At 38.7% G+C, this 22,177-nt stretch overlaps 1 protein-coding gene across 2 annotated transcripts in view; it reads left to right on the top strand.

Annotated features, from left to right (window-relative positions):
- The first annotated feature begins 3,286 nt into the window (after positions 1–3,286).
- The window catches only part of TTC8 (tetratricopeptide repeat domain 8), a 44,578-nt gene continuing 25,687 nt past the window's right edge, over positions 3,287–22,177 (top strand). Inside the window, exons 1-6 of one of the 2 annotated variants that reach the window (XM_037394724.1) lie at positions 3,287–3,484; positions 11,524–11,553; positions 15,930–16,050; positions 20,481–20,544; positions 20,699–20,858; positions 21,756–21,845. In XM_037394724.1, coding sequence (XP_037250621.1) covers positions 3,371–3,484; positions 11,524–11,553; positions 15,930–16,050; positions 20,481–20,544; positions 20,699–20,858; positions 21,756–21,845 — 579 coding nt within the window. In that variant the 5' untranslated portion in view covers positions 3,287–3,370. The remainder of the gene's footprint in view (positions 3,485–11,523; positions 11,554–15,929; positions 16,051–20,480; positions 20,545–20,698; positions 20,859–21,755; positions 21,846–22,177) is intronic. The other variant, XM_037394725.1, reaches the window with a different exon arrangement.

Genomic DNA, 22,177 nt, shown 5'->3' with positions numbered 1-22,177 from the left:
ACCTTAATCTGTTGTGTCTGCCCACAATCACTGCTTCCTTGTGTTTTGTTTTGATTCATTATCTCAAAATGAAAATAATTAAAAAGACTGTTATAATCAAACATTCTGAGCATCCTTTGACATTTAATTTACTTTGTAGTCTGGAAGTAGTCATTAAGATATTAAGGCTTAAAACAGGTGCTCACAAAGAAAAAATTACATGTAGCACTTTAATTATGAGGTTTTTAAGACAGAAGTGTTGGAATCAATACATTTAGGAGCTATGTCTCCTCTGTTTTCCTGTGTAGATAAATGGCATGTTTAACTGATGTGGTGGGCTGTTCACAAAAGAAAACTGCCTTCTAAAAACAGCAAGCATAAAACATTCTGGCATTATTTGTTTCCAGTAAACCAGCCAACACCAGTTTGGTGTTTTAATCTAACAACTTTGTAAGAAATGTACTGACCTGAGAATACATCTCTACAAACCAAAAGTGCCATTCACATTATGTTCTATAAAAAAGTGGCAGCCCAGATGTGCTGAATTTCCTAATGCAGTAACTCATTCAACAAGCATGTAAAGCACTTAAAAACAGATCATGTCATAAATATATGCAAAAGTGGAGGAACTTCAAGTTAGTATTTTTAATAAATCTTTAGTTTTTGACCAAAGTTCAGTCTGTCTGAACAGCACATCCTGCTCATTGTGCTAAGCCAGACCATAAAATACATGCTGAAGGATTTACCATTTGAAAGAATTTGTAAACAAAATGGGATAATATTGTACAGTTCAGTAGTTACTCAGTCACAGCAGTACAACTGCATACAGTATCACAGCAGACAGTCTGGACAGAGCAACAGGAAATACTGTTCACTCTTCTGAGCAACCTCAGGTATACTGTGTGTCTCCTTGTGCAAATCTCCTAAATATTTTGTGGGAATACAGCACACGTGGACTCCTACAATGACTTAAAAAGAGAATGGATAGAGGCTATTGTGCTGTTTCCCTTCCACCCTCCTTAACTGCGGATGGCACGGGCCCCAGTAAAGACTTCACTCAGATCACTGCTCCCCTGTTATAGTGCATCGACCCTGGCTGGATGCCAGGTGCCCACCAAAGCCGCGCTATCGCTCCCCTCCTCAGCTGCACAGGGGAGAGAAAACATAACTAAAAGCTTGTGGGTTGAGACAGTGACAGGGAGAGATTGTTCACTAATTACTGTTACAGGCAAAACAGATTCAACCTGGAAAAATTAGCTTAACTTATTACCAATCAAATCATAGTTGTATGATGAGAAATAAAAACTAAATCTTAAAACACCTTCCCCCCCACCTCTCTCTTCTTCCTGGGCTTCACTTTTAATTTTCTCTACCTCCTCCCCTCCAGGGGCACAGGGGGATGAGGAATGGGGGTTGCAGTCAGTTCATCACATGTAGTTTCTGACAGTCCTTCCTCCTCAGGGGGAGGACTCCTCACACTCTTCCCCTGCTCCAGCATGGGGTCCCTCCCATGGGAAACAGCTCTCCATGAACTTCAGTGTGGGTCCCTTCCACAGGATGCCGTTCTTCAGGAATGGAATGCTCCAGCATGAGCTCCCTGTGGGGTCACAAGTTCTGCCAGCAAACCTGCTCCAGTGTGGGCTCTGCTGCTTCACCATTAACCTGCATGGGCTGCAGGGGGACAGCCTGCCTCACCATGGTCTTCACCACGGGTTGCAGGAGAATCTTTGCTCTGGTGCCTGGAGCACCTCCTCCCTTTCTTCTGCACTGACCTTGGTGTCTGCAGAGTTGTTTCTCACATATTCTTACTCCTGTCTCTGGCTGCTGTTCTGCAGCAGGTTTCCACACCCATCTTAAACACGTTATCCCAGAGGTGCTACCACCATCGCTGATGGGCTCAGTCTTGGTCAGTAGCAGCTACATCTTGGAGCTGGCTGGCATTGGCCCTGCCTGAGACAGGGAAAGCTTCTAGCAGCTTCTCACAGAAGCCACCCCTGTAGACACCTTGCTACTAAAATGTCGCCACGCAAACCCAATACTCTGGTGTACTCTCCATGGGACAACCAAAACCCAGACGTCTACAGCTGCTACTTCAGTTCAAGCCACTTAGTCCCATATTAGAAGAAGCCGTAGTCCTGGGACTGGCACTTCTGTTTCTCCACCTTTCCACCTGGCATTGATCTTGCTAGCCTGGATATCCATTTCACGGATCTTGGACAAACTGATAGTTTAGTTGAGACAGAAGGAGTAAACCAAGAATGATCTGTTAAAATGCCAATGTCATGCTTTTAGCTATCCTGTTACTGTTCACCCATCAGATATTTTCACATCACAAATTCAATTATTTCTCCAAGCATCCCTGGAGATTTTTTTCTTCCTTTTACCTGGGCCGATGGTTGCAACCAGCATCTTACAATACATAAAAAGTAAAAGCAGTTGGATTCCAGCTTTTTCCATCTCTAAATATCTCAGTCTTATTGTTCCCCTACAAGAACTAATGAACTAAAGGAACTAATGGTGTCTGCAAGACTGAAAAGTGTTGTTTGCAGCAGTCTGTACTTTCCTCAGCCAGGACTCCCATGACTCTAAAGGACATTTTACTCGAATAAGGATTCAATGACTGTATCCTCTTGTTTAGGCATATATTCCAGTTCGAAATGGCCCTTCATAATCTTTGCACCAGTTTTACTACCTATTCAGCAGGGCAAGTCTCCTACTCATGCTTTCAGTCATTACCCCTCATCATTGGCATTTTCTTTGAGCTTGCAGTTCCCATCAGAGACACAGAAGCCACACATTAAACAAACAACAACAAAAAAATCCCAACAACAACCAACCAACCAACCAAAAAGGTAAGACCCAGGCAGAGCAACAGGGGAAAGAGTACGAGGCCAGTACACTGGCTTGGCAGTGGAATAAAAGTCTCAACAGACCAGGAAGAGGAGCAAAAGGTGGCCAAAAGAAAGGCATGTAAAAAAAAAAGTTTTGGATGTCCACAGAATGTTTAACCTCATTCCTGGCAACTGGGAGGCTGCAAATCATGGGACACAGGTAAAACCAGCGGGGTTATTTGACGGCTGCCGTTCCCAGCGTCACAGGCCAGCCGCTACTCTCGGTCATCCACGCACCAGCCCGCGGGAGGCTCCTGCGGGCAGGGTTCGGCCCAGGCGCGGTGCCGCAGCCCCTGGCTGGAGTCGGGCCGCGGCTGTCCGGGCCCGGCCGCAGGGCCCCGCGGAGCCCGGTCCCACGGGCCGCCCGGCGCCTCCCGGCGCGGCGCGCAGGCCCGGCCAGGCCGAGGCGGAGCCTGCCGGTCCCGCGGCAGCAGAGGGCCGCCCGCGCCCCGCCCCGGGCCGGGAGGCGCCGGGGCCCAGCTCGAGCTGCTGCCGGCGGGATGGGGCTGGAGCTGGAGCCGCTGTTCCAGGCCTGGAGCTGCTTCAGGCGGAGGAAGTTCCGGCAGTGCTCGGATCTCTGCGCGCAGCTGCTGGAGGGGCCGCCCGGCGGACAGGTAGCGCGGGCCGGGCTGGGAGGCCGCGGGCCCGGCCGGCCGGGGCGGGAGGCGGTGGCGTCGCTCGGCGGCGGCCCGGCCCGGCCGCCCGACGGGGCGAGCACACGGGACTGCCCCGCTGCCTGTTGCTCCGCCGGCGAGGGGCGGCGTGATACGCCACCAGCGGCCCGGGAGGGCCGGGCCGGGCCGCATCTTCTCACCGGGCTCCCCGCGCCCCTCCTGACCGCGGGCCGGGGGCAGCTCCTCACGGCCCGGCAGCCCCCGCCCCGCCGGGGGAGCGCGGCGGGTACCCGGTGCCGCCGGGGGTGCAGCCGGGACAGCGGCGGGGGCTGGCCTCCCCGCAGCAGGAGCGTTACCTCACCTGAGATCTGTGGAGTGAAAGGAGGAAAAGCCAGGAGTGAATAACCATCAGGGCTGCCTGCCGCTGCTGGTTGTGCGCAGGTGTTCAGTGTCACAGGGGCTGTGTGGGCTGAACCGCCAAGGCTGAGAAACGCCCGCTTTGGCTGTGCCCCTGCACGGGGCTACCCGGGACCGAAGGCGTTCCCCTGCCTCTCTGCTCGTTCTCCGGCTGCAAAGCCTGCAGGAGTGTTGGCCATGTATTATTGTTCAATACCTACGTATTTTCTCACACTTTTCTAAGAAGTAAGGGTTTGGGAATATTGTTTCTGAATTAATATTTGTATGCATGTAAACGTTTTTACTGCTATATTTGGAAAACAGTAATTGAATGGATTTTATCTTCACCATAAATACTTGACAGTAAATTAGTATTTCAAAGCATCCTATAGCTACATATTTTAAGAATCTTCAAGTCAGTTCTTTTCACAAAAGAATCAAAGCAAGGGGCACAGTCACACAATTGTGTATATGCAAAGCACAATAATTGTTTAAACTGGTTCAAAATAGATATTTAAAAGATGCTTTTGTTTATGTTATATGCTGTAAGGCACTAACGAGCGATCAGCCGAAAAATTTTTAGCAGATAAGACATTCCAAGAAAATTGGTCCTGGACACTAAATGGGATTGAGTATTAGTTCTATGCAAGTCCTGTTTCATTTATGTGTATTTACATTATTGGGTCTTGATACATGTAACTTTGCATATGGAAGTACAGCACTTGGTTTGTGATGGAAGCTTTTGAGACAGATAATAACAGTAAATATGAGTTGTAAACGTCATAGTGCTCTGTTGCTCTTCATTAATAAATTTTTTAATTAGTAAAATGTTTTCTAGTCAATGGTCTCAACATAATAATATAAAGACAACTGCTTTGCTGCTGTGTGCTGGAGCTCAAGTATAAAACTGTTTTGTTACACTTGGCAACTCCAGACTTCTGCTGGGCAGTTTCCAGTTGCAATGGGGAACTTGTTGAAGTGGGGTAAGGAGTAGGTGGTGTACAAGGCTGGGAAAACGGTTTAGGAGGAAAATAGCGAAACAGCAATGAGAGTATGGAGATTCCATTTGGTTTTCCCAATTTCTTCTAAATATTGACCACACATGCTACAAACAGTATATAAATTGAATTGTTTTCTTAGATAAAGCTTAGATAAAGCATTCTGTTTAGAGAACCCAGACCTTACATACCAGCACTATGAGAGTTTTTCCAAATACTATATAAAGTTGGAACAAAAATTGATCACTTAATTTAATCTTTGAAGTGATCATGCCAGCCTGTAAGCTTCATCTTATAAAAATGGAAGAGTGAAACCATTTAAGATAATTATGCTTTGAGAAACAGTGGATGATGAGTATATGAATGGTGTCTACACTACATCAAATCACAAGCTCTTAGAGGAGGTCCTATATGAAGTCTCTGACTTTTAAGGTCAAGTTTTATCAGTGTTTTGAAAAGAGTTCCAGGTCATGGTTGCCTGAAAAGGACTGGACTTTATAACTTCAGTACATTTGTTTCAGAACTATATTCCTGTTCCCAGTTTTATGTGAAAAAGGTACCCTTCTGCAGCAGCGTATTTCAAACCTACCTGAAAGTTTAGATGGAAAAGAAATGTCTTTGCTTTCTGTAGAAGCAGTCTTGAAATATTTGGGTCTTGTCCTGTGTAATCTCCTTGAGGAAGCCTTATTAAGAGCTCTTTTTAAGCAGGAATTAATGACTTTTAAAAGTAATAAAAAATTATCTACTTCAGCTTGGAAAATATCAGTCTTCCTCTTCAATCCTTTAAAAGAGCATGGAACAATGTTTCAGTCTTTCTTTGAAACTATTTCATAGAGCAGTGTTCAAGTAAAGCACATTGCCAGTTTGCAGACACCAGCAAGTGGGTTTTCCTCTAAGTACTTTATATAAGTGAAGTTTAGAGGTTTTTTTAAAAACAAAATAAATGGAAAGGTTGTTATTAAGTGGCAATTCAGCATGATTCTTCAGAAGGATCATGGAGTGTACTGTACTTTATAGTGTATAATGTAACGGTGACACAATTTTCTTCCATCATTCCTCTCTTAGTCCAGACAAAGAGCCCAGCTCCTGGCAGAGAAGATGTAGCATTATTTATACCACCTGTTTATTTTGATACAGCAGGTTGGAGAAACCAGAATATTGGTTAGATAAGTTTCAAGACTGCAACTTGAACCAAACTCAAATTAACTCAACACACAAAATCTTACATGTGAAATCTGTTAAACAATTTCTAATTATCTTACAAACTATTTTGAACCTACTTAATACAACAGAACAAAAAAGGAAATCGTATTTGTGTATTGCAGCATGTATACTTTGCATTTAATGGAAACATTTTTATAAAACTTTCGAAAGATACTAAACTCCAAGGCTGAACGCTAGGTAATTGGAGCTGAAATAAGTGATGTGCATTACTTAATTCTCCTGGTGTGCCTAGTCTAATACTATTTTACATTATTTTGTATTTATTCTAATGGTAGCATATCAGTTACTACAGTTGAGAGTACTAGAAAAGTGATCTAAGATTACTTTTTTTTAAAAGTTAGTTAAGAGTCCAAGACCATTCTCGGGCAGATTGGCTGTTAATACCTGGAGTCTGTGTTACTTGTGAAGGTGGCATGTTAATGAAATCAGTGGTTCTAAATATTTTGATTGAACTTTTTTTTCTGTCTTCTTCAGCTGCCTACCAGAAAATGGTGCTGTCTTCCATCTGTGACTTACATTAGTAGTATTTTCATGTGATCTGGAGAAATATCTAAAATTAAGTATCATTTTTGGTACCTAACCCATGTATTATGCTTAAAAAGCACACAGCAATTCTAAAACATTTAATGGTCAAACCCTTAATGGGAGCACTTCTGCAGATCAGGCCCAAGATATGTCATGTTTGGCTCCAGGAAGGCAAACAGATGAATGACAAGACTGAGGGAAAGTTTGGATTAAGTGAGCTGCTGTGCAGCACAAGGGAATATTCAACTGCTGTAATCACTGTGCCATCTGTTCTCATCCTCTTGTCCCATATTCTGCTAAGCATGTGCCTCTCAACCCTGCAACCAGGGAGAGAAGGATCTTAAAAGAACAGTAGCCTTGGTCACTGTTCAGGGACTCACTTCTCTGAACAGTGTGCATTAGGATGTGACATAAACAAAGCCACAGGAGATGGTATCTTTTTAAAGAGATTCTCAGGAATGATTGAGTTAAACTGTGACTGTTACAGGTCAGAACTTTTTCATGCTCAGGTAACTAGCCTTCTCCCTTCTAAGACATGTAATGTAACAATAACTAAAAGGAAGAGACTGACAGTGCATAATCTGGGAGTATTTTCATGCCTGAAAGAGATGATTTTGCTTGTCTGAAAGCCTGTCCATTTTTCCCAGCTGTCAGCTGGTCTGCTAACTGATGGCACCACTCCTGTTCCATTGCATCCACAACGCTGTCACAAAACTATGGGCAGCTGAAATCAGCTTTCTACATTAGCCTTAAAGTAAGCATTTTTGCCAGTCACACTTAATAAAGGTAATAAGATTTCTGGACCAGTACTTCTTGATATATCTCTTAATTTACCACTCTCTGTACATATAGCGTAGTATTCAGATTATGTTTTCATCACAAATGTAATGATATTTAAGAAGTTCTTTAAGAAAATGGTAAAAGATTATCTGGAAGTCTCAAAAATAACTTTATTGATGATTGAATCAATAGTTACATATGTTTAGAAACTAACTTAATTGGTGTATAACTCTTTTTGTATTCTGTCAGCAGATGCAATAAGCCCCAGGAGGTTTTTAAGGAGCAGTGTTGACCTTTTAGCCAACTGAGCATGAGTCAGGAATTTTCTTATGTGGCAGTATCAGATGCTATGCTGTTATAAACTTGAATTCATAAAGAACACATTTTAAAATCAATTATGTTTTCCTGAAGAGTTTTTAGTGAATGTAATGTGCTGAACATTTTGATAGAAGAACAATTTAACTATTGTTAACTTATTTACATATTGAACTATTAAATTTACATTTTTAAAGTTTAACATATTTAACTATTAAAAAATCTAACTACTGAGTTAGATTTTTATGGAAGACTGAAATTATTTTTTTTTTAAATGTCCTGCGCATTTCTTCAATTAAGAATTAGGAATATAAATTTTATTGATGGAATTTACTTCTGTGTTGACAATCTTGTCTCAGGATAGATACTTTTCTAGGACTAGCATTTAGGCACACAAACGCATAAAGCACTGATGTTCAGTTTAATTATTTCCTATTGTAAGTAAACAGGCGTTGTCTTCTATGTTTATAGTAATAGCATGACCTAGAGGAAATACAATCCAGGGCTGTCTCTGTTGATGATCCTGATTAGTTACCTAATCTGATTACTCTTCTTTGTGTTCCATATGTCAGATTCAAGGCAATAACCAGCACTGATTTATGAGGCCTGCTGTAGTTTAATGATAAAATTAAAAATTGCCTAATTAATTAATTAATAGACAGACAGTGGATGGCCTGCCTTTAACTTGATTAATGTTCTAGCATGAGCATTTGCTTTTGTTCATTCATCCTTTCCTCTCCCACAGTGAAATTTCAGCTACTGTTACTTCCACACTGGTTTTTGTAAGGTCATAATAAAGTTCTCATGGATATGTTCACGTACATGGAACTTGATTTGAAAAAGCATCTTCAACTGAAATCAGTTACTCATTCAAGAGACTGTAATGATTTAAGTTTGTGCATCAAAATTAGTAATATGTATATTGAAGTCATTGTTCCTGGGTAATGTTTTTTCTGTGTTTCTGCTCTTATTATTTGAAGAGCATTTTCAGACTATACTTATTTTAGTATTATGCATGTATTAAGCCATACTTACCTGAAATTAATTATAGAATGAAGCTTTTTTTAGAATATTTTATGTTATTTTGTTTCATTCTGTTTTGTAGGCTATAAGCATCAGAAGACTTAGTTTTTCTAAATATTTTTAGTCTTCAAATAAACTGACTTTACACATTAACTTTAATTTTAAAATGCCCTCAGTGGATTTAGAGATCTGGGTTAAATCCTTCCTTCATTGCTTTTACAATCTTATTAATTTCAAAGGAGCTTTATACGTGTAAATGAAGAATAAATTTGACCTTTTGTTTTGAGAAACAAGCTTACAGGGCAATGCTATTTGTTAATCCTCTCAAAGAAATCTTTATTCGGAATCTAGTTCCAGTGGATTACTTGCATTAGTAGCAACGCTAGATCCACCCATGCTAAAATAGATCATATTTTAATGTTAGTTTTTGTTGTTCCAGTCTTGTGTTTAATGGGAGGGTTCTATCACCTCTTTAGGGTTATTTAAAATCTTAAATTACTTGTCAAATTCTGAAACGATATATTAGGATGTATGAACAATGCATACTATCACCTACCATTATGAGAGCACAGTGTTTTTAGTAAGTATTATTGGTCAACTACTTTTTTTCCAAAGTGATGAGGGTTGTTATTTCTGAAATTTTTAGTAATATGAATGCTCCTACATAAGCAAATTTGTTTTATTTTTAGATTATTTTTTAAACTAATGCACGGTGCCTGAAGTAAGATACACATCTGTAACATCAAGGCAAGTGTTGATGTAATAGTCCTAACCTTGTCCTCATTAGTTACTGTAGCACATATGGTATGGAAGATCACCTACTGCTCTTAAACCGTTTTCCAGTACACCATATGTGCTGGAACACTCGGACACAATGGGTGAATAAAATGCAAGCTGAAATATCTCCGTGTCCTTTATTACTTATTTAAGCTAGAACAGTTTAATTTTTAGAAGACTAATACTATAAATAAAACAACATATTAAAAGAACTTGGAGCTTATTTAATCATACATCTAAAATAAAAAAGGCAGTTTCAGTGCCTATGTCAAGCCCAGGTACATCACAGACAGCTGAAATTAACATTTACTTCCACAGAATACTCAGTTTATAAGCTGTGTTATGCATTCAAACACCAGTGAACGAGTTTGTGATTCCAAATATGATCCTTAAAAGGCCAGAGAAATTCCAGTACACTGCAGAAGGAAGATGTGGGAGCATCATCAGGCTTCAGGTCCCAGCGGTCATGGAATTTACTGAGTAAAGATGCTCAGATTGAAAGAAGTAACTATGTCTCACACTGTAGATGAAAAGAGCAAGCTTGGCCTTACCATTCTGTTGGTGAAGCATGAGCCAACAATGTGCCTGGGCTGCAGAGGAAGCTAACGGCATGCTGGCAGTGCTTCGGCTTGGAGAAGGCTTTGGTGTGGTCTGATAGCAGCCTTCTAATACATACAGGGGAGTTATCGAGAAGATGGAGCTAGGCCCCTCACAGTGGTGCGTGGAGTGAAAGACAGTGAACGTAAATAGAAATGAAGGAGGCTTTGGCTTGATATAAGGAAGAACGTTCTTCTGTAAGAACAGTCAGGCAGTGGAGCAGGTTGCACAGGGGCATTGTGCAGTCTCTGTCCTTGGAAGTTTTCAGGACCCGACTGGACAGAGCTCTGAGCAACCTCAACTGACCTCATAGCTGACATTGCTTGGAGCAGGGCTTTGGACTAGAGACCTCCCAAATACCCTTTCTAGTCTGAATTACTCTGAGGTTCTATATTCAATCTAATATAACTGGCTTAACTGGTAGATTTACAGAAGGCCAGATATGTAAGAAATTTTCCACTACCTCCAGGAACAGAAAAGATCTGACTCTACAAAAGGCTAATAGTGATTTAGAGAAAGTAACATCTAGCTCCCACCTTCCTTGTCTTTCCCCCTAAAGCTAATATGTTAGAGAGGAAAAATTCCTCCCCAGTCCTTGGAAGTGAGCAGTAGAATCCCTGAAGGATAGTTGAAAAATTATATAAACTTGATAATTATACAATAAATGATGATAAACCTATATTTTCTGTTGTTAGTATTTACTCACTTTTACCTCAAGTTTTCAAGCAAGATGCAAGTTCCTGCTTTTTGGCTTGTACATTGGATAGTTTTCCTTTTGTTTATTGGATGGTGCAATAAGCCATTAGTTTGATGTTTATTCACTTACAGCATTACTGTCCAGAATACAATAAATACATAATTTCCATAATAAAAGTAAAAAAAAAACCAGCATGTGCAGAAATTGTCTTTTATGTACTTCAGTGATGTCAGTGAGATCACCATTAGCAGCTAACAAAAATGCACAAAGATGGATTTTATTACACAGGCATTCTGAACCCTGTGGCCTAATAACCTGATGAACTTCTGAGAGATTTGCTTACATCTTCTGAGTTTTTCTGTTCTTTTCTTTTTTTTTTTTAAATGTACCATTTTTCGGTTTAATAACTCTGTAATGCTGATCTACAGTTTGGCCAACATGATCCAGCAGAAGCAAGAACAAAGAAGTTACCTGAAAAATGTACTTACTGCAAATCTCCTTTCATTGTGTAAAACACTTGATTAGCTTCATAATGTGTGTAAGTTGAGGTAATGTAATAAAATGGAAGTTTGGATATATGTGTCAGAAATAAAATGTTTGTGCAAAATGAGGTGGTCACAGAGTATAATTCCTTTTTTTTTTTTTTTTTTGGTTCTTTTTATTGTTTGGCATTTCCATTCCTCAATTTCTCTTTCCTTTCTTTTCAGGAAGCTGATTCTGAATACTCTGTTTTTCAGGTAAAATTATTTTCATAAATACAATTACTAGATACAGTCATTCGGAAGAATCTCAGATATACTGAATAATACTTGTTTTGTTCTTAATGGCATAAAATTTTTTTCATCATTGGTAAGGCAGTACATTTGATAAGGGGTATTTAAATAAGCAACTTTTATATTTGATCCCTCATATATTTCCTATAGGTTTATTCAGCAGTTCAGTAGCTTAATGCCTTGTAAAAGCTAAATTGAATCTGTCTTGAACTGAATGACCTTCATCTGCTGATGAGATTAGGAAAAAGCCAATGTGTATTTCACAGGCAGAACAATGTGTATGCTCTTTTGGCTCACTTTCATATGTCATTTAATGCAGTGTAGTGGTGGGCTGTTACCCATGCCCTTCTGGCTCCTACAGCTCATTCTCATGGCCTACCTTGTGTTGAGTCTGGTAGGCTTGATGCTGCATGATGTTGCTTTGTGTAAGTGATGGAAGACTGAAATTACTTGATTAGTTTTCACTCTTTACTCATTAGCACCAAATACTGCACTGTGAAAAATAGTAATGTGCAGGTGGTGGCATCTTTCGGTTCCAGCCCACAGTCAGAAGAGATTGAATGCAATGTGAAATTGCATCTTTAAATACTCCTAAATAACATATTTTACAAGTCTCCAATTATATTCCAATGAAGTCATGCAAGTTGTTTGCAGACAAAATGGTTTCAGTGAAATACTGTCAGGTATCTTCTTGACTTTAAAGTTACGCTTCACAAGGTAGTTGTTGCATTCTGGGGTTTTCATTGTGTACGGAATAAAATTTCTGATAATGGAAAGGATTATTGGAGAATGAAACCTCTTAGAAATGTGCATTACCAGATTCAGAAAATACATTTAGATTTAGATTTTAAGTTTATCTTTTTAAATTTGTTTTTTGGACTTTGCAGGAATAAGAGGAAGATACTCAATTCAGTGACAAACCAGTTCTCAGGAACTACGTGATAAACACTGTCACTTTTCTTTCTGGAGTTTAGACTTCTTAAGAAATACTGTATTGTATTTCTGTACTTGTGGTACTTATGATATCACTTCCCTCTTTAATTACTATTAGTTATTATAAAGTTCTGTTCTGATTATGAGTGAAGCAAGCTAAATCTTTTATTATGTTGTGAATGTGTGCTGTCTGAAATGAGCTGTCTCTTTCTTGCTACTGTTTAAGTGCCTATTTCATAAAAGTGCAAGTCTTCTTCATAAACGCTAGACATGTTGCTTGTCACAAAACAAATTATTGATCCTGCAAAGACAGAGCAGATAATATAAATGGAATCTGAGGCAACAGTTTGAGTGGACAAACTTGTGCTAATTCAAAGTGTAAATAATATTGTCATGTGATTATTCAGAACTCGTGCATTTCTTTTTATGGCATTTTATGATTACAAGTGAGCCTTCCCCTCACTATTGACAGTATGGTTCTTCCAGTTTTGTGCTGCTCATTGATTTTATTTGAAGTTTTTCAGCTGAAGTTCTGCATTAGTTTCAGATTAAACCCTTACAGATTTTCACTGAGCGAAAAATCTGTGCATCGTACTACAGTAAATTACTAAAACTGTGTACTTTCTTATGAACAGAATTGTTAAATTTTTTTCTGGATAACTAAAACCTGCAATGCAGAGAGTGGACTTCGTACAAGCATAAAGTATCTATATGAACTACCAGGACTACTGGTACAAATTCTTTATAGAAAGTCAGCAGAAGTTGAAATTACTGAGCTGTTAAGAAAATTCTTGCAAGAGTTTTACATCTCATGTGATAGAAGACACTTTTACTTTATGAACAAGAAAAAATATTAAAATTTGTTGGGGCCAGTTTTAACAGAGAAATGTACATCTTTCAGGTTTTCTTTTAAAAGTAACACAATAGCCATATGCCACAATTCTGACAAAGTCCTATGGGACATTTTAGGAATAAATAGCAATTTTTTTATGAATGAAAAGGGTATCAGGAATTTAATTTAATTCTTTGGGTGAAAAAAACTTTTTCCTACATCTCCCTTTGTGTTTATGTGTCAATATAGATTTCTAATTCCTTTTCCCACACCTTGATTTTTTGAATATTCAGCATAACTGTGCATGCACAGAAATGATTCTTTTGTTTCATATGGATCTTGTAACTAGTAGTTAGGAATTTTGAATTGTAGTCTTGTCTCCCAGGGTAAAAGTCATCTTTCTATAGCTTAAGTAGTGAATTTGACATTTTTCTCCCTTGCTGTTTTGATCAGAAGTCCTGTAACAAACACTGCTGCAGGCAATAGTATAATCTACAGACTGATGTTTAATTAAGGAACAATATGCGGTATTTTAATTTTTTGTTGGTTGTGAATCCTCAGACTCTGAACTTAAGACTGGAAAAGCAGCCTAAGGAATCTATTTTTTTATGACAGTTATTTGTCCGATAATGACGAGACATGTTGCTTTTAAAAACACCTTGTCTCATGTTTGTTATTGGAAAAATCACAGTAATACACTTATGTTAGAAACTGGGCCCAGTTTTAGCAATTAGTGTAGAGAAGTTTCTATTTTCGTTTCCTAGGAAAAGTTCATTACTTTGGAGAATTCTAATTACAGATGGGTTTTGAGGATGACTTTACATAAACTGTATTTATATGAAATTATGGTGTGCTTTTGTGTGTTTGGGCAGCTTTTGTTATCTCCACTAGGAAATTGGCCTGTGTTTGGCTATACCGAGGGCTCTAATTTCAGCATGTTCCTGATATGGACATGGTGATGTTGACTTCAGACATACATGTTATTGAAAAAAACCAGAGTACTGTCAAGGTGTTAAGAATTCAACAAACTAAATACTTCTATAGACTAATGAAAAAACAGTTAAGTGTTGAACATCTAACTGCAAATCTCAATACTAATTAAAGGTTATCACCCTACTACATAAGACAAAACTAAAAGATAATAAAGCAGATCTGGATTATGTCTGTCTGGCCTAGTTTCAAATCATCCTGCCCTGTACCTTTCTCCTTATACTTGAACAAAGGTTTCTGATTGTGGTTGAACTGGCTGGCTAAATCTCTCCTTCTGCTTGGAAGAAAGCACTTTTTAAAAGGAGACTTAAATGTTTCAACATTTTTAGATACACTTTCTTTTTGGTAGACAGTTATGAAGTTGAATAAAAATATGAGGGAAGTGTAATGGAAGGGATGGTCTGAGACATGATGAACGAGAAGTGTCCCATTAAATGATTACTTAAATTATAAATAAGCCTGAGGTCAAGATCTTCTCCTACCTCTTATTTAAAGAACAAATGTTTCCATCTGTTTGACCTTCAGTTCTATTAAGGTAATATCAGTCTCGTTTCTATTTTGAAATGTCTCCTTAGCAAATAGTAAACATACTTTTCCACCAGACTGCTGTAGTCCGTGTCAGAAAAGAAAAAAATCTAATTGTTTGGGAGTGATTTTTACTCTGGAAAATTTATGATGATATGTTCAATATCTGTCGGAAGATCAGGCATTGGTCTTGTGGCTCCCTTTATCGTGCCAGCTCTGTGAGTAAATTACAAGCATATTAAGTTATCAGAGTGGTTGGATCTGCACTTGTGCTTGTTGGTACTTCTGTGTGTCTGCCCCTGGTTTTCTTTTCCCCATTGATTTGGGGAATCTACAATCTACACAAAGCTTGTCACATAGGCTAGAATTATGCTTGCCTTTCCACACGGCTCACATAATCCTTCAAGACATTTAATCTAGTAGTTTGTCAGTTCAGTTCACTAACAAATACTTCAGTAATCTCACAGTCTGAGATGCTTAATTTATAGGTTTACACATTTTTTACAGCTGATGCTTTGAACAAAGGAATTTTAGATTACCTGTACCTATGCCTGTCACTTGGAAATAGTAACTTACCCACAAAAACTGTATCTTTAACTGCTGGTTAAAAGATTTTCCTTCTTTCTCTACACGTGCCTGAGAAGGGCATTATTTGCAGCACAGTGGTTTACTTACCTTCCTCTCCCATCCCAACTTAAATAAAGTGTCTGTCAGTGGTGGGTTTTGAATGGCACTGCTAGCTGCGGGTTTCTTCAAAAGTAGAAGATCTCAAGAGGATTGCCTGTGACCTAAATTAGGCATAACTTTTCATGAGGCATGAAATTCTGTCCTCCAAACTCAGTGACTGTAGCTGTTCCACTCCAAAAGAGTTGTCTAAAGTTTTACTCCCCTTTCCACCTCCATCAGGCAACTGGTGGATATACCCAGCTGTTTAAGTCAGTACTTCTTCAAGCCTATTAAAAATGTGACAGGAATAATAATTAAAAAAGGCAAAATTGCTGATTAGATTATTTGCTTGGTGTCTTGAAGATATTTTTCTTTTCACTTTATCCTTATTCAGGCTGCCTGGAGCCTGAAAACACGAGCTTTGACAGAAATGGTGTACGTGGATGAAATCGATATGGATGAAGAGGGAATCGCAGAGGTGATACTAGATGAAAATGCCATTGCTCAAGTCGCACGTAAGAATGACGTTCACTTAAATACATTGAAGCAACAAGAGTGCTTTTGGTCAGGATTGTCATCTAGCATAAAGTAGTACATACTGAGGTGACCTTACATGGCTTCTAGCTACAAGAAAAGATTTAGTTTGTTTTATGGTTGCATGGCAATGGTGAGATAATGAGCTTGGCGTAGTCCTCAGGCCTGTCAGGCAAACAGTGTTTTGTCAGCTTTTCCTCTACATCTCTGTACTCACTAGCTGTTTTCTATCAGTGCATTGATTTCTTTTACTCTTTTCTGGCTTCTTTAGGCACTGTGGGAAACTACAGAAGAAGATACGCCCTTGATGTACTGTGAATCTCATCCATATGCCTGTACTGTAGGCAACAGTCTGGCCAAACTTGCCATCACCTTTTTGTATCATTTCCCACAAACATTTTCTGAACTGTTTTTCTCTATTCTGCTTTTCTCTACTTTTTCCTTTCTTCGTTCCCAGGGCAGTTCTTCCGCCCTGTCATTGTTTCTTTTATGCAGCTCTTTTAACCTTTGTCAGGTCCCTACTAAGTGGGCAGTAATTAGTAGTCTTCCACTACATTTTGGCATTATTCCTATTTTTCTCTGTTTCGTACAGTCCACATGGGAATTTTTATGCATCTTATACATCTCTCAACCACCTACCATGTCAAGGAGTTCAAGGAAAGAATTGGATGCAGACCAGAACTAATATTTGAAGCATTAAAAGCTTTTCTCATCTGGATAGAAGTAGGAAATTGCATATTTCTCTGATTAAATTTTTAAAAATTGTCATTACATGCTTGGTCACATATAAACAGTCAAGCAGTACTCAAGTTGTGTTTATACAATTTAATAATCTAATTACATGTATCTGTCTTAAAACAGCATAATCATATAATTTAGACTTTTACTTGATTATGTGCCCCCTGTGGTAGAGACCATTTGCCAAGAAGAATTATTTGATGAATATTATTGAGATATAAGGCATTCTAGAAAAATATGTTCATACTATATTTAAACTGAAAAAGGTGACTTTCTGGATAATGTGTCACAGATTTCAAAGCCAAAGAAAACCATTATTATAATATAGCCTGCACTCCTGAATCACTGAGATAAGACTTTGCTATTGGTGCTTCAAATCCACTAGATGTGCCTGAGCTTGGATATAATTTTTCAGAAAGTATAAGAACTTCCCAGAGAGAAAGAACCCCCTGCAGTCTTTAGTAAATTATTAAATTTGCTGGCTTTTATCAGTGTATGCCATATCTTTAGTAGGAATTATCAGCTATAGCTCCAGCTGTTGCTTCTTTGTGCACATTTTATGCCTGATATGAAGTCTCTATTTTCAAAGGTATATTTCCAAAGTAAGTAGTTAAAACTGTCATTAAGTCATCCAGTGATCTTTCCTTTGATAAGCTAAACAATCTTCCATTTTGAGGTATATCTTTTTAATTTTTGAGTTGTCTTTACACACTCTTCTTAACCCTTTCCAATTAATTGCATGCTTTTTCAGTTGTAGTCATCAAACCAGACAACAGTCTACTGACCATAGAAAATACACTTTTCTTCTACAGCTTGATTTTACTTTACACCTGAAGTGTTTTTTGTTACACTTATATAAAAGGTAAGCACAGATCTCACTAGGGAGAGTGCAAAGAGCACAGATCCAGTCTTTGCAGTGGTGCCCAGTGACAGGACCAAAGGCAGTGGGCACAAACTGAAACACAGAAGGCTCTGTCTGAACATCAGGAAACACTGTCTCTTACTGTGAGGATCACCGAGCACTGGTACAGGTTGCCCAGGGATGTTGTGGAGTCTCCCTTCTTAGAAATACTCATAAACAATCTAGACAGGGCCCTGGGAAGCTGGCTTTAGGTGGCCTGGCTTGAGCCTGGTTGGACCAGATGACCTCCAGACGTCCCTTCCAACCTCAACCATTCTGTGATTCTGTGATCACTTCCACTTTTACATATGATTTAATAATAATAATAATAATGGGTTCTTGCTGACTGTGAGCTTTTTCTTTTGCTGTTAAAAGTGTGTTAGCCAGTTGATCTTGACTCAGGGTCTTTCACTGTGGCAAATCTTCCAGGCTATCCTCCCCCACTATAATTACAGCTTACAAATTTAGAAGTGTGTGGTCATACCTCCCATATTACAACTGGTATTGCCTGTACTTTGCTTACTAAGCAGTTCAAATCCTTTTGCATCGGTTACATCTCCATTTCAATTTTGTGTCTGTGCATATCTTAGTTTCCAGATTAAACTATCTTAATGATTTTGCTCTCAGTCTTGCATTATTAAGTAATTACTAAATTGTATAGGGTCCACTGGAAACCACTACTTTTCTGTGGTTCCTTTTCACACATATATAAGGAAATCTATCTTCTGCCAGTTTTTAAATTTTTATAATTCTGCTGTGTTAATTCTTCATCAGTCTTGTTTATTAATAAAAATGTTCTATAGCATTGTTTTACAGGCAATTCCCAGTACGTTACCTTTGGACTCCTAACACCATCAATTTTATCAGCTAATGCTGTAACCTTGTTTGAAAGTGTTATCTTGACAACATATTTTTTCAGAAACTTATACTGATAGGCGTTATGGATAATCACAGCTATTTCATTAACTAGGGAGTTAAGGGAGTCATCTGCAGTCTGCTGAAATTACGCTCTTAAATTCTGTTGCTGTTAGCGGCCATGTGCACTTCTGTGGCCTCTTGATGCCTGTTCACAGCTAGTTCAGTTGGGATTCTCAAAGTAAGAACTGAGTTGCCTGGGGTGGGATCAAGGGAACTGAACGCTGTAAACATTCTGCCAGTATACCAAAAGCACAAAACAATTGTAGTTATTAAAAGAACAGGTCTGGAAAATGGATTTTAATGCCCTACCTTTTTTATATTATTGTAACTGTTTAAAAAAAGGCTCATAAAGTGGAAGACCAGTTCATTGTCTGCTAGCTTGTAAAGTTGAAAGGCACTTTCTCCATTTCTCAGAAGAGCGCCCTAGTTATCATGTAAGAAATTCTGCTGGGTGGACTGTCCACCCTTTCGCTTATGGAGTAGATAAATCAAGATCCACAGGAATATAAAGAGCAGGTAAGCAACAGAGATCCTAAGTGCGACCAGCCAGAAGAGAGAGAACCCTGTGTTTTGGTGGTTATTTTAGCATCACTTGCATGTTTAGTTGGTTTTACCAAGGACATCGCAACTAATACCTGTTTTGTATTATTTAACTTCAAATACAGCTGTAGCCAGGTGGCTACTATAATTAAGGAGTCAGAGGTGCTTGGTGTTAGCATGGATTAAAAGCTAGAAGTTATTTAGATTGAGTTAGAATTTACCAATTTGAGCAAGGCTACTAAATTTGCTTGAACAGTGGACTGGTAATATAACAAATTGCAGCTTGAGGGTGGGAGAGAGAAAAGACTGAAAAAGGGCAAGCTTGGGGTTTATCTGGGGGGGGGGGGGGGAGAAGGAAGGAAACTGTCTGCCTATCAGTTCAACTTCAGTTATTGGAAGCATTTGGAATAAAACTAGTTCATAAGTATCTAGAAAGTTAGTAAATGAGTAACAGTGATTTGTCAAAAACTGGCTGTGTGAACTTAAATCTCATTTCTTTCTGTACGTGGTAACAAGCAGTGAACAGACCAGAAGGTATAAATGTCATATCTTGCTTTTAACCAAGTTTTTAAAACAGTCTCTCAGACACTCAGGAAGTTAGAAAAACTGACTATAATCAAATGTCAGTGAAGGCGATGGAATGTGTACATGCAGGAGCTAGTAATTCTTACTGATCCACTGTCAAAACAAATATGTGGAAAGAGGGACCCTTCATCTGTTCCCCTAAGCACAAGCCAATTCCGTATTTTCATTGGTGACCTTTGGATATGGATGAGTTTGAACTTTATGGTGCACTGAATTGTAGGTGGGGTCCTACATGGGTCTAATGACATGAGAGATCATTACCCATCTGCCTTATAGCTGAAAGTGTGGGCTTACTTTACTTAGCTGCTATTTTAGTCCCAGGTAGAAAACTGCCATTCCAAATCAGCATGATCTCATTGTTCCGGTAACCTTTCTTACTTCAGTGCTGCCTGTTGCTGCTAAGATGTTCTTGAGAATTGTGGGTTAACCCCAGTAGGCAGCTAAGCCCCACACAGCCGTTCACTCACTCACTCCAAGTGGGGTGGGGGAGAGAATGGGAAGGGTAAAAAGGAGAAACCCAAGTTCATTGTGGCAGGTTTCTTGCAATAGTCTGACAATTCATCAGTAGTACAGTACAATATTTTTTTTCGTTTTCTTTGTCTAGTGCTATGTCCCCTCAGTTTGAGCAAAGAAATTTTGAGTTCATTGTAAAAAACAATCATTTTTTAAAGTCTCCTGGACAAGAGTGTAGTATCTCAATGTGAAGTGAGAAATGCTCTTATTTTATAGGGCCAGGAACATCTTTGAAACTCCCTGGAACTGGCCAAGGTGGAGGCCCCAGCCCAGCTGTTAGGTATGAGTTTGTTTATTTTTTTTAAATGTGACTAGTTACAAATAAGAAAATCCTAAATTTAACTTCTGAAAATGAAGTGCTTCACATATAAGTGTTTAAATTCTCTATTGATAAATACCACTCAACGTAAGGATAATGTGCTTAACATCTTCAGGCCAGTAACTCAATCAGGAAGACCTATTACAGGATTTGTGAGACCCAGCACGCAAAGTGGACGGCCAAGTACTATGGAACAAGCTATAAAAACACCTCGAACAGCTCTCACAGCTCGTCCAATTACTAGTGCTTCTGGGAGATATGCCAGGCTAGGAACAGTAAGTTGTTTGACTCTGTTCTCAAAACTATGGCTTTCTTGGTTATAGTATCTGATACAGTGTCATCGTAGTTGACCTAAAAGCTGCATCTAAGCTCAAGTTCAGAGCTGAGCGGTTTTAATTTTTTATTTAAACTGTTTTCAAATTAGAGTCTTAAAATACTATTTCTTGTTAGTTTGCTAGTCTGTTTATATAAAAAAAGTACATAAATTCACAAGTTTACAAAAAATCACATAAATTCCAAAGTCACAAGTTCTGTGAGGCTTGTTTTTATTCACTGAAGGACATGAAAAGAATATGACATGATTTCACTATAACTATGTTGAAGCCTTTTCCGAGTGTTTCAGTTTACTGAAAATAGTTACTAATGTCTCAGTGTCTGTCACTTCAGAAGATAAAGAAAATAAACTACATGATTTTTTTCTCATTCTATTGGTAATATTAATAAACTGCAACTGGCACGAATATGTAATACAGATTAACATCACATTAATGACAAAATGTGATATCTTCTCACTATTGCAGGTATGAACTGATCTTATTAAATCTTTCTTGAAGATTTTTTTGTTGTGTATCCTAACTCCCTTCAGTCCATCCACCAGTTAGTCCAAAATACATGCTTAGGCACATTATGGAAGTAGTGGAGAGAAGGAAGAAAAAGGCAGTTCCAGAAAGTAATTCATGCAACCTCTTTCAGGGACTGTATGGGAGAAGGACAAATTCCTGGCTTTCAGAAAAGATGAAATTCAGTAGGAAGAGTCTGTACTGCACAGTAGAGCAATGCTTCTACAAGTGCTTTCTTTGGGTATTTTTGTTTTGTATGCTACTAATATTTTGAAAATTCTCAGAAAAAGTGTAGGGGATCTTCCCACTTTACAACTTCTTTCTCCCCTTCAGGCTTCAATGCTAACAAATCCAGATGGCCCTTTCATAAATCTGTCTCGACTGAATTTATCAAAATATGCTCAAAAACCCAAACTGGCAAAGGTATGTAACTATTTTGCTTAATGTTGTGATGTCTTTTACTTATTTTCTGCTATGATTCTAATGTAATGGTATGTGGGATTGGGCATACAAACAATGAGGAACTGTGTTATAGATGTGAAATTCCGAAAAAGTAGTGTGTTACTTATATTTTGATGGTGATTACAAGACTTGAAATTGAAAATATGTCTGAAGAGGTTACGTTGAAAGTATAACTTGGGAAAAACACTTGTATAGAATAAAATACTCCATTGGTAAATAACTTTGAACTATGCATAGGAATGATGAAGGACGGCTAAAAAAAAAAAAGTAAGGAAGCAAAAAACCACCAGAAC

Source organism: Falco rusticolus, chromosome 7 (genome assembly GCF_015220075.1).
Source record: "Falco rusticolus isolate bFalRus1 chromosome 7, bFalRus1.pri, whole genome shotgun sequence".
Taxonomy (NCBI): domain Eukaryota; kingdom Metazoa; phylum Chordata; class Aves; order Falconiformes; family Falconidae; genus Falco; species Falco rusticolus.
Note: the sequence above shows the minus strand (reverse complement) of the source record. Positions and strands in the feature narration are given on the sequence as shown.